This window comes from Macrotis lagotis, chromosome X (assembly GCF_037893015.1).
Source record: "Macrotis lagotis isolate mMagLag1 chromosome X, bilby.v1.9.chrom.fasta, whole genome shotgun sequence".
In the NCBI taxonomy this organism is placed as follows: domain Eukaryota; kingdom Metazoa; phylum Chordata; class Mammalia; order Peramelemorphia; family Peramelidae; genus Macrotis; species Macrotis lagotis.
Genome location: NC_133666.1, coordinates 77,838,475 through 77,849,678, shown reverse-complemented (window position 1 = coordinate 77,849,678; position 11,204 = coordinate 77,838,475). Strand labels below are relative to the sequence as shown.

At 51.0% G+C, this 11,204-nt stretch overlaps 2 protein-coding genes across 3 annotated transcripts; one reads left to right on the top strand and one right to left on the bottom strand.

The window, feature by feature from the left end:
- Positions 1-2,258: 2,258 nt before the first annotated feature.
- On the top strand, positions 2,259-4,477 carry HSD17B10 (hydroxysteroid 17-beta dehydrogenase 10). Of its 2 annotated transcripts, none has more exons than XM_074201267.1 (6): positions 2,259-2,335; positions 2,714-2,878; positions 3,093-3,257; positions 3,441-3,569; positions 3,659-3,767; positions 4,216-4,477. In XM_074201267.1, exons 1-6 carry the CDS (start codon positions 2,303-2,305, stop codon positions 4,404-4,406), a joined length of 792 nt encoding a protein of 263 aa, XP_074057368.1. In that variant the 5' UTR covers positions 2,259-2,302; the 3' UTR covers positions 4,407-4,477. The 2 variants fall into 2 exon arrangements, with proteins under 2 accessions (XP_074057368.1, XP_074057367.1); XM_074201266.1 differs by having other exon boundaries at positions 2,303-2,386.
- On the bottom strand, positions 4,474-10,889 carry RIBC1 (RIB43A domain with coiled-coils 1). The gene is made up of 7 exons (XM_074201265.1): positions 10,552-10,889; positions 8,660-8,788; positions 8,139-8,220; positions 7,711-8,055; positions 5,449-5,567; positions 4,735-5,129; positions 4,474-4,661 (listed from the first exon to the last, which is right to left on the bottom strand). The coding sequence occupies exons 2-7, from the start codon at positions 8,774-8,776 to the stop codon at positions 4,580-4,582; spliced, it is 1,140 nt and encodes a 379-aa protein (XP_074057366.1). The 5' UTR covers positions 8,777-8,788; positions 10,552-10,889; the 3' UTR covers positions 4,474-4,579.
- Positions 10,890-11,204: the final 315 nt, after the last annotated feature.

Sequence of the window (11,204 nt, the reverse complement as noted above, 5' to 3'; positions counted from 1 at the left end):
CTGGTCCTGGAATTTGTTTTTCAGGAAGCTCATTTATGAGTCATTTAGTGTGGATCTCTTTCTTCTTCTGTTAATCTGACAATTTTATATTTTCAAAAATATTCATCCATTTAAGTAGTTAGATTTATTAGCATAGAATTAGGGGAAAACATTTTTAATAATTTCCTTCATTTTTTCATTTATTTTGAATTCGTTTTTTCATTTATTAGTTTCTTGGGGTTTGGGGGGGGTTGCAAGGCAGTGGGGTTAAGTGTCTTGCCCAGGGTCACACAGATTATTAAGTGACTGGGGTCAAATTTGGATTCAAGTCCTCCTGACTTCAGGGCCTTGTGCTCTATCCACTGTGCCACCTAGGTGCCCCCATTTATTAGTTTTTTACTTTCAATTTGGCTAATCTCTTATTTTGTTTGAAAAATGTTTTTCAGCATTTCTATTTTTATGTTAAATATTTTTTAAAAATGTGTTGGTGTTGTAGTTTTTTTATTTAGTTGCATGGTCTATTTGATGATCTGTGTGTTCCCTTTTTTTGCTGATGAAAATGTTGACAGATATAAATTTTCCCCTTTTCTAATGCTTTGGCTGAGATACAAAAAATTTTGTGCATTGTCCCCCTATTTTTACCTTTAGTGAAATTATCTGTTGTTTCTCTGATTTGTTTTTTTTTTTTGAGATGTTCATTGTATGGGATTAATTCATTTAATCTCTAATTTTTTATTTTTTATTCTTTATTCAGTAGTCTTTTATTGAATATAATTTTTATCACATTATGGTCTATAAAAGATGTCTACTGTACTTGGTTTGTGAGATTCTTGTATACTAATATGTAATCAATTTTTGTAGAGCCAGCACAGTTATGGAATATGTATTTTGTTTTCTGCATTCATTCAGCAATTACCAGAAATCTATCATTTTAAACTTGTAATTGCAAACAAATTTTGTAATTTTTTTTGTACTGTTCAGAACCCTCTAATCTTCTGTATTGGGAACTAATCCCTGTAACCTCTGAACTGTTAAAACACTTCCTCTTGACTTGGCCATGCTTTCATTGGTGGGACAAGCTAGATGGTAGATGACACAGTTGTGACAGTCAGCTTAAGCCATCTCCCCTAAAGAACTCACCCCCCCCCCCACCAGAAACCATCTCAATGACCCTGTTCACTCCCAAAAGGCAAACTGAAAGGAAGGCTTGGACCACAGCCAAAACGCACCTTTCTCATGGACCCTGAGGAGTATTTGAAGAGACTAGCTGGTGCTGAGGCCTCTTTGTCCTTCTGACCTACAGGCAAATTGATCAGCAGGTGGTCTGCCAGTTAATTTGCAGTACCTAAAAGCCACATGACCTTTCAAAAAACCGATCCCTAAACTTTCTCTTTGTGTTGTAATGACTTCTTAATACATCATTTTATTTTTCCCTTTTACACCTGCATTCCTGGGTCAATTAGTGATTCATCACAAGAAAAACAGCAGAGTGGCCACACCAGTTCCGAGGAGCACTCACAGCGCACAGCCCCATTTTTTATTTTCGGGTCCTCTCTGCCCGAGCTGAGGCGTTTCAATGTGCATCTTATCAGTGACCGGAAACACTTTTTGGTCATGGAGTGGGTACGTCGCATCGCCTCCTCGGAGAGAAGTTTGCTCATCTCCTTTGACCATTTCTAAATAGGAGAATGGATCTTAGAGCTGAATGTGGATATGAGGCCTCTTATCAATGCCACTTGCTAGAGAATTTTTTCACCAAAGTCTTGGTGACCCTCCTTTTGGGTAGAAGGAGATTAGGGACTCGAGAAGATGGGGTCACATAAAACTTGGAGCTAAGAGCCCCGGGCGAGGAGGTTAGGAGGCCCGGAGGAAGCTGGGGGCCAGAGCAGGGACAGAGTGGGCGTACAGCAGCTTTCGAGTCCAATGCAGACGCCTCGGCCTTTTCCTCCCTTCCCCGCAGGGGCAGGCGGGCCAAGGAAGCCACATCCAAACTCTGACCAATCATCGGCGGCTCCCATTGGCGGAAGGAGGGACACAGGAAGGGGTCGTCGTCTTCCGCTTCCCTTCCCGCCTCCCCCGCCAGGTGCGGCCCAACCCCTCGTGACTCCTGCAGCTCTCTCCTTCCATTGGCCTCTGGGACTTCCTCCGACGGGAGGAGGGCCTCAGAGAAGCTTCTACGCCTTCCTCCGGTCCAATAGGCGGAGGTCCTTGGGGGCCCTCCCCCGAGCTATGTCTGGTCCAATCAGCGGTGGGCATTCAGCTCCTCCTCCGCCCCTCGTTCGTCTCGCTCCTGCGCGTGGTCCGCCGCGCCCACTGCTGGACCATGGCGGTTCCGCGAAGCTTTCGCAGCTTGCAGGTACCCCCGGGGTTGCTTACGGGAAGGGCAGAGGCAATCTCCCACCCCCAGGTAAAGCTCTTCAGGCCCGTTCTATTCTTTCGGGGCCGTGCGGCCTGCGGTCCAGCCTCCGCGCCTTTGGCCTAGTCAACTGGTGACCTTGCTTAGCCTCAGTTTACCCTCTATAAGCTTTTCTGGCTCCAGAGACTTGTAACAGACAGAGCCGCTGACAACTTTCTCCCGCTTCCTCTTGGCTTCCAGGGTTTGGGCGGGCAACCCCTCTCCCCAAAGCTAGAAGCACCCTGGAAACCTCCCCATAACTAAGGAAATCTCTCTTGGAAAATTGCCCCTCCCCCCCCACGGAGAGGGCTGGCCTTTCTCAGCAAGTGCTTCCTGCAGGGTATGGTTGGCGTGGTGACAGGCGGAGCTTCAGGCCTGGGCCAGGCTACAGTCAGAAGACTAGTTCAGCAAGGGGCCCACGCTGTCATCATGGACTTGCCTCAGTCGTCTGGTGAAGCGCTGGCAAAGGAGTTGGGGGCTTCCTGTGCCTTCGCCCCCACCGATGTAGGTCGAAGTCCATTCCCCGAATCGAGGTGGGAGGGTGGGCCGAGTGTCCAAAGAACCCAAGTAGAGCCAGGTAGCTGGCCCCTGGTGGCCTTTCCCAGCCTCTGGTGATTGGGAGGAGATCGGGAAGGAGAAGGCAGGGTCAGAAATCCCGAAGGCCTGCTCTGTTCTGGACAGCTAGCTGAAGACTTCCCTCCTTTTTCTCCCTGTGCAGGTAACCTCAGAAACAGAGGTACAAGGGGCCTTGATCTTGGCCAGGGAGAAATTTGGCCGGGTTGACATCGCCGTTAATTGTGCTGGGGTAGCTGTTGCCTCCAAGACTTACAACTTTAAGAAGAAGGAAGTTCACTCCCTGGAGGCCTTCCAGAAGGTGATCCAGGTGTGACCCCAAACCCCTGCCCCTGGGAGCATCCCAAGTCTCCACCCCCATGGCTCTCTCCCCTGTGCCTCCCAGAGCCTACCAATCCAGTCAAGACAAGGCTACTTAGCTTCCAACCAAATCCTGAGCCTAAAGATTTTTTTTGTCACTGATTTCTTTGCCTTCCTCTCCCCCTCACCCCAGGTAAACCTCATTGGCACCTTCAATGTGATCCGCCTTGCTGCTGGGGAGATGGGAAAGAACGAGCCAGATGAGGGGGGACACCGGGGCGTTATCATCAACACCGCCAGCGTGGCTGCCTTTGAGGGCCAGGTACACCAGTCACTTCCGTTTCTGCAGTGATGAGCTTGGGAGGCCTCAAGGCCTCCCTTAGGTGGCTCACTTAAACACTTCTTTTCCAGGTTGGACAGATTGCATATTCTGCATCCAAAGGGGCCATTGTGGGGATGACCCTGCCTGCAGCCCGGGATCTGGCCCCCATGGGGATCCGGGTGGTCACCATTGCTCCAGGTAGGCCTCTAGAATCTCCCCAAATTCCCCTTCATTCTTCTTTGCTGCCAGCTTCAGAGAATTGAGAACTGGAATGTACCCTAAAGAGGTAGTCCAACCCTCCCCCTTCCCCCCCTACAAGAATAAGGGCAAAGGAGGGACTTGGCCAAAGTCACAAACCCCAGACCAGACTGGGGTTAACTGGGCCTCAAACTTGGCTCATCCAAGTTTGAAACTCATTTGCCTTGGAGTGATACAGTTAGGTGGAAGAGCCAGAACAGCCTCAGACAACTCCAAGCTGGGTGACCCTGGGCAAGTCACTGAATCTGTCAGTTTTTTCAGTTCTAAAATAAAGATAAGAGCACCCACTCCCTCTCAGGGTTATTGTAAGGCTGAAATGAGGTCCTCTTTGTAAAGTGGCTAGAGTCAAGTAGGTATACATTGAGAGTTGTGCACTATTATTTTACAGGCTTGTTTGAAACACCCCTTCTGTTGGGTCTCCCTGAAAAGGTACGCTCCTTCCTCGCCCGTCAGATACCCTTCCCCAGTCGCCTGGGAGATCCAGCAGAATATGCCCATCTTGTGCAAGCTGTGGTGGAAAATCCCCTGCTCAATGGGGAGGTAATCCGACTGGATGGAGGTATCCGCATGCAGCCCTGACCTCCCTTCTGGCCCCCAAGTCTTTCTCTGCCTTAACCTCTGGTGCCTAATAAAGGTTCTCAACAGGGCTAATGACACAGTGTGGACATTTGTATTCACTTTATTTCCCCTCTGAAGCTCAGTTCTCCTACCCTAAGTCCCAGGTCCCCCATTCCAGCATTGGGCCTCCCAACTCAGCGGCTGCTGGTGTTGAACTGCAGGTGGAAATGGGCCGTGAGCTCATTGGTGTACACCACTTTGTCCAGGTAGTTCTTCCTGAAAGACAAACTGTCATCAGCTCCAGACCACAGCTCCCGCCCCTGCCCTGGCCTCCTCCTCCCTCACTCACTGTGCCTGCTGCTCTTGGGCCAGCTGCTTATTGTAGGTATCTAGGTTCCTCCGCAGCTCCCGAGCTTGGACCTGCTGCTCACGTTCCAGCTGGCAAGCAGCCTGAACAGTCAGCTGCTCCTGGAGGGCCCACTCGGCTTCCAGGCGCTGCTTAGCCTGCTGCCGCTGTTGAGCCTCCAGGCGCTGGGCCATCTGCTCCTTCTGGATGGTGGCTACTTGCTCGGGGCTCATGCCCTTCCAGTGATCCAGGATCACCTTGTGTGGATTACAGGGGTTCGAGGAGACAGAAGACTTCTCAGTCAGCATGTCACTGGTCAGGTGATTACAGATGTCAGCAAGGTTGTCATCCTGCTCCCTTTGTCGGACCAGGCAGCGCTGCACCTTCACTTCCTTGGCCTGGGAGGGAAAGGAGGCGGGCAGCTCAGGGTTAGGGTTGGCTATCACCATTGCCTCAAGTGAGTTGCTGAGACCCAAAGAATGGAAGAGGATTCCCAGGAGTGACCCAGGAAGGACTGCAACCTTACCCAAAGCCTCCTCAAAGCCAGGAGGCACCCTTTTCCCTTGACCAACTCCCCTTTGGAGTGTGGTAACTAGAACCCTCTGGCAGTGAGTTTTGTCTGCCAGTTCTAAGTGGCATCAGCCAGGGGCAGGGAGGAAAGCTAGGATCCTGGCTGGGGGTGGGGGGGAATGGGACAGAAGGAACAGGACAGGACACCTGAGCCCTGTTGTAATTGGCCATGGCCACATCCGTGGCCTTTCGGCAGGCAGTCTCCAAATCCCCAAGGTGAGCAGCTTGCAGATCCATTTCTATGAGCTTCTGGTCATCCAGGATCTCTACAGGGAGGGAGAGAGAAACCTGCTGATTACCTGGGGACTGGGCAGGTGATCAATACAGATCAGGGGCAGAGCCCTGCTTTCAGCCCCAAGGCCACAAAGATACAAAACTTAGAAAAGACTTGATGGAAAAAGGGGCTGGTGAACCTCCTGATTTGGGTCTTAACAGCTAACCCAAAGTAGACTGCACAGCTTAAAAAGGATTGAGCTCCCTTTCAGTGGCATGATCTTGAGGGGCTTCCTGGAAGCTGGGGGTTCAGGGAGGGGTAAGCTATGTAGGAAGACCCCATCTTCACATCTGCTGACCTTTAGATATATCTAGATCATCAGGAGGCTCGAACCAAAGGAGAAGTGGAACTTGGTTTCCCAAGGTATTCATTGTCTTAGGGAGCTGTCTTGGGTTTTAGAGGTGAATCAACTTGGCCAGAGTCAACAGCTAGGAAGTTGTCAAGGCTGGATTTGAACTTGCACTCTTACTGGTTCCCGGGGCCTCCACTACTCCTCACTTAACTGGTTGCCCCTATAGTGCTTGAACACTAATGACAGACATAATGGAAGCCCTGCTTTCAAGGACCAGCTTCTAGACAATTTAGCAGGGCAGACAGGTCAGCTTCTTGAGGAAATGGCATCTGGACCAAGCCTCAAAATATGCTGGGAATTCAGAGGCAGGATGGAGGAGTGGTGTATGCCAGGCTTTTGCAAAGGCATGGAGGTGGGATATGGAATCAAGTTATCTGTAAGCATTGGTTAAGTCCCTGCCAAAGAAGACAGGCCCTGCCCACGAATGCCTTCAGTTCTCCTGAGGGATAAAAGATCTGCTCAATGGCATATTTGGGGGTGGGGCAGGCAAATTGGGGGAATTGGCAAAGGCCTCTTAGAAGTTGCACTGGAGCTGAGCCTTGAAGGCACACAGATTCCAAGAGGTGAGGAAGAAGACATGGGTAGGAGATGAAATGGAATTATTTATCTGGAAGGATGTTTGTGTGTGAGAGGTAGTGAAGGTGAGTCACAAATGGCAGTGAGGAGTCCCTCCAAGTTCTTGAAAAGTGAAAGGTGTCATGGGCAGATCAATTTTAAGGAATATTGCTTTGCAGTCAAAGAGAATTGTTTTGCTTTCAATTTTGTGAGTCCCTTTGACTACAATGTTATAATCAAAAAGAAAAACCATTTGAAGTCGCTTTGGAAGAGCAGCTTGGCAAGGCTGAGAGCAATCAGAATGCCATTTTCAATAACGGCAGGAGAAAGATGTGCAGGGTGGAAGCCATGGGGATGTCCTTGTGACCTGATTTAAGAAGGATCATTGGGGACAGTCAACCAGGAGAGGGAGAGAGAAGAGTCAGGGAAGGCCCTGAAGGGGTGGTGACAGCAATGGAGGGGAGGGTGAAGGACTGGAATAAAGATAATGTCTGTTAGTGAGTGTGAGGTGTCTGAAGGACACTGAGAGGAGCACTTGCCAGGGGCCTGGGGGAGAAAGAAAGGAAATAAGCTCCTAAATAAATGCCATGGAGTCAGATAACTTGGGGAGGGAGGGAGGTACTGTTTTTCTCCAATATTTTTGCAATTGAAGAAACTGAGGCAGACAAGTGAAGTGACTTGCCCAGGGTCCCATGACCAGTTAAATGTTCGAGACCTACTGATTCCAGGCCTGGCATTCCATGCATATATTGTATTGTCCCCTAGCTACTGCATGGGTTTACTGAATCTAAGGACAGCTAGGGAAGCTGAAGCTCCCTGAACAGAATCCTAATAATGCCAAGTGACCTTGGGTGAGTTACCTGGTGCCTTGCAACCTAGGTTTGCCTTTGCCAAACAGGCATGATGCTAACTGCCATTATAATACTCCAAAGGGCCAGTGAGTGGATGTCAAGAATTGGACAAACTTGGCAAAAGGACCAGGCCAACAGCAGGCAGGGCTTGCTACAGCCTGGCTTTACAGGTAGCACCATGCCAAGGCTCCATAGGCAGAGCTAGGATTTGTGCTGTGCATTTTGAGAGCATTTTCTCCTAGTTGGTGGAGAGAGAGAAGGAAAGGCCCTTCCCTGGCTGTGCCCCCATCTCCCCTCACACGAAAGGGGGCTGCACCCTCTTATGTAGCTGAGCTGTCCACTGCTGCCTACTCACCGCCCTCCTGTGGCCCACTCACCAGAGTACTTCTCATCCTTCTTAGCCTGGCAACACTCCTCCCGCTGATAGTTCAACTCCTTCAAGAACTGTTCTTGTTGTAGGTGTTGGCAGGTAGTTTGGCCCAAGTCTTCCCCAGCAAAGAGCTGTATGCTGGAGAGTCCACAGCGGGGGTCCAGGTCACCCACTTGGGGTGGCTTCTCCTTCCGCAGACTTGCTGGGTCATATAGGTTGAAGTCTCGGCCATCCTGGGGCCGCTGCTTCCGCTCACGAAAGGTCTGCACTTGTTGGGCTACCTGCCGGGTATTCTGCAGTTCCTCCTTCTCCAGCAGCTGGGCCAGCAGGTCACATTGGACCGCAGTGGTATCTGGAAGGGGAGGGTTACTGGTGATCAAAGGTACCAGGGCCCTCAGGGTAGACCCTCCCTGCGAGTCCCTTGGAGGCTCTTACCAAAGGCTGCCTCTTGAGCCCATTTAGCATCCTCTTGCCTTTTCCGTTCTTGCACCTGGCTCTTCAGAGCTTCTACATCCACCTGCCACAGATTATGGAGTGGTGAAGCCCCAGAATAGCCACCACTTTGAACTGCTTGCTGGAATGTGAATGGGCCCTGTCCTACCCTCCCTGCTAGGATGAGGTGGCCTGGGTCAGTTCCTACTCTCTGGGGAGCTTTGGACCCCACACAGAAGAAGAGAAAGAGAAAGGAGGCAGCAGGTTAAAGAGCTGTTGAAAACTGGAGGTCCAGCTTCTGAGCTCTTCTGCTACCTTGCTGTGGCATCATCAGCCAAGTCACTTGCTGTAAGCCTCAGTTTCCATCTTTCCAAAATAAGGGGATTGAATTAGATGCTGAACTGCTCTTAAGGGAAAGAACCCCTGGGTCTATTTCTAGGCCTTGGTCTAGTCCTGATCCTGGGTCTGCCTGGTCTTTTTCCTCCCTGAGATGGATTGTGTTCTGCTGTTTTAGGAAAGCTTACCCCAATGACTCTGTTCCGCACATTAAAGATTTGACTTTGCCTCTGTTTCTCCCGGTTTCTTCGGGCTTCAGTGGCCACAGCCTGCTTCTGCTCCAGTTGGATGTCTACCTTATACATCCTAACTTGAGACTGAAAAGTACAAGGACACTTAGGGGGAATCATGTGTTACCCCAGTAGCCCATCCTCAAGCTTTTGGCTGGAAGGAGCCCTTGAGATCTTCTGGTCAATTTATTTATTTATTTAGGTTTTTGCAAGGCAAATGGGGTTAAGTGTGGCCCAAGGCCACTCAGCTAAGTAATTATTAAGTGTCAGAGGCTGGATTTGAACTCAGCTACTCTTGACTCTAAGGCCAGTGCTCTATCCACTGCGCCACCTAGCCACCCCCTTTTAGTCAATTTAACAAACAGTAAACAAACACCTGTGTTTTAGGAACTAGAATTTTTTTCTGGGGCCACAACTTTTACACTGAAAAGGAAATACCAAGTCCATTTAAGAGAGTGCAGAGGAATGGAGAAAGAGGAGAAGCCCTTGGGCATTCTCTCCATTGGCTCAGCCTAGAGCTTGTTTCTTGGTGCATGGTTTGGGCTTTCTTTGCATCCTTGGGGCTAGGCCCAGGGCTCAAAGCTGGGCATTGAAGGTCTGAAGAAGTTGGGGGCTAGGCAGGATTTGGGGCTTATGGGCTTTGAGATGCACGTGGTTTGGCAATGGTTTGATGGCCAGTAGGAGTGCAGGACAGAGCCCCAAAGCTAAAGGAAGACTGAGAGTGAGCCTTGGGAGAAGCCACCCTCCGTGTGGCCTTGGAGAAGGACCACCCCTGAGTAGTGGTCATGCAGGAGGAGAAGGAATGAGCTGAGGTCAGATGGGGCCTAGGATGGGCAGCAGTAAGCTGAGACCTGAGAAAATGTCACTGAATTTAGTGGGCTAACTTTGGACAGGGCAGTTTCATAAGTGGTGAGGTTGGAAGGCAGATTCAACTGGAGAAGGGAGAAAAATTCTTGCCTTTTGTGTGAGGAGGCCTGCACCCTCCTCAATGATACCTCTTAGATTCTGAAATCTTAAAACTTGGTTTAAGGGGCGGCTAGGTGGCGTAGTGGATAAAGCACCGGCCTTGGAGTCAGGAGTACCTGGGTTCAAATCCGGTCTCAGACACTTAATAATTACCTAGCTGTGTGGCCTTGGGCAAGCCACTTAACCCCATTTGCCTTGCAAAAAAAAAAAAACTCGGTTTAGGAGTAAACTTCTCAGTATATGCTTTTAGTTTTTGCAAGGCCATGGGGTTAAGTGGCTTGCCCAAGGCCACACAGCTAGGTAATTATTGTCTGAGTCTGGATTTGAACTCAGGTCCTCCTGACTCCAGGGCCGTGCTCTAATCCACTGTGGCACCCAGCTGCCCAGCTGCCCCCCTCAGTAAATCTTTGCCTGAACGTCCTTCCCCAATATTCTAAAAACACTCAGGCCAACATCTATTTGACAGAGATGGCGAGACTGAAGTCATTCCAGGAAGCTCCCGCCTTGGACTTGGAGCAGTTTCAGGGAGCCCACGACAGCGGGGGTGGTTTCGAATGCTTCCTAGGTCTTTGACTGCTTTGGTGGTGTTTGGTCGAGACCCTCGATGTCCTCTCCTAGGCAGTTAGAACTCGATGCCTCTCGGAGGCTCTTTTCAGTAGGTCTGGCCTCCCATGAACCGTTTGAAAGTGTCACGGTGGGGGAGGTGGGGCGGGGAGAGCATGCTTGTCTGGGGTGAAGACAAGTTGACTCTGCTCCGGCCCGGGAAGCTTTTGCCCGTCCGCCCTTTACTGACTCCCTCCCTGGCCGGCTCCCCCTTCTCTTCCTCCTTTCCCCTTATGCTTGCCCCCAACCAGTCCATCTACCCTCCCCACCCACGCCCTCACCTCCCTAATGGGATTGCTCCGACACCAAGGACCGCTTTCTCCCGCAGCGGCAAACAGAAACGAAGCGTCTCTCCGCTGTCATGGCAACGAGCCAGGGAGTAATGACGCATGCGTGTGCTCCGGATGGAACCCAGGAGGGAGTCCCTTCCCCTCCTGCCTGGTCCCACCTCCTCCGGGGAGGAGAAGCTCTTCCCGGTTCGTTAAGGCCCCTCTATGAGCTCGAGCGATCGGGGACCCGCTTCTGGGGTTGGACCGCAGGGTCTCCTCTGCCCACAGACAAAAGGGAGGAGGGAAGCAGGGCCCTTTCTGGCCCAACCTCTAGCGCATGCGCACCATCAAGGCAAAGAGCCTCACAGGTCCCTCGGATTCGTCCAGCTCATTTGCGCATGCGCAGGGTGAGAGTCCTTTACTTCCTGTCTGCGCACGCGCGCGATTCCTCTCGCGCTGCTTTGTGAAAGCTCGCCGATTGTCGGGCTAGTGTACCGCTTGCCCGCCCCCTACACTCTCCCCCCCCCCCCCCCGGCCGTCGTGGGCTTCCTGAAAGTGCTCCAAATCGAGAACTGCAAGGCCTACGGGGGTCGGCAGATCACCAAGCCCTTCCAGAGGTTCGCTGTCATCCCCGAACCCAACGGCCCAGGTAGGGCAGAGCACGA

Excerpts from the sequence above, each read along its gene's own strand:
- RIBC1 (XM_074201265.1), bottom strand. The coding sequence starts at position 8,776 with ATGTATAAGGTAGACATCCAACTGGAGCAGAAGCAGGCTGTGGCCACT. Across the intron at positions 8,221-8,659 it reads TGCGGAACAGAGTCATTGGG|GTGGATGTAGAAGCTCTGAA; the intron begins GTAAGCTTTCCT and ends AATCTGTGGCAG. Across the intron at positions 4,662-4,734 it reads GCCCAAGAGCAGCAGGCACA|GAAGAACTACCTGGACAAAG; the intron begins GTGAGTGAGGGA and ends TTTGTCTTTCAG.
- HSD17B10 (XM_074201266.1), top strand. The coding sequence starts at position 2,303 with ATGGCGGTTCCGCGAAGCTTTCGCAGCTTGCAGGTACCCCCGGGGTTG. Across the intron at positions 3,258-3,440 it reads CCTTCCAGAAGGTGATCCAG|GTAAACCTCATTGGCACCTT; the intron begins GTGTGACCCCAA and ends CCCTCACCCCAG. Across the intron at positions 3,570-3,658 it reads TGGCTGCCTTTGAGGGCCAG|GTTGGACAGATTGCATATTC; the intron begins GTACACCAGTCA and ends CTTCTTTTCCAG.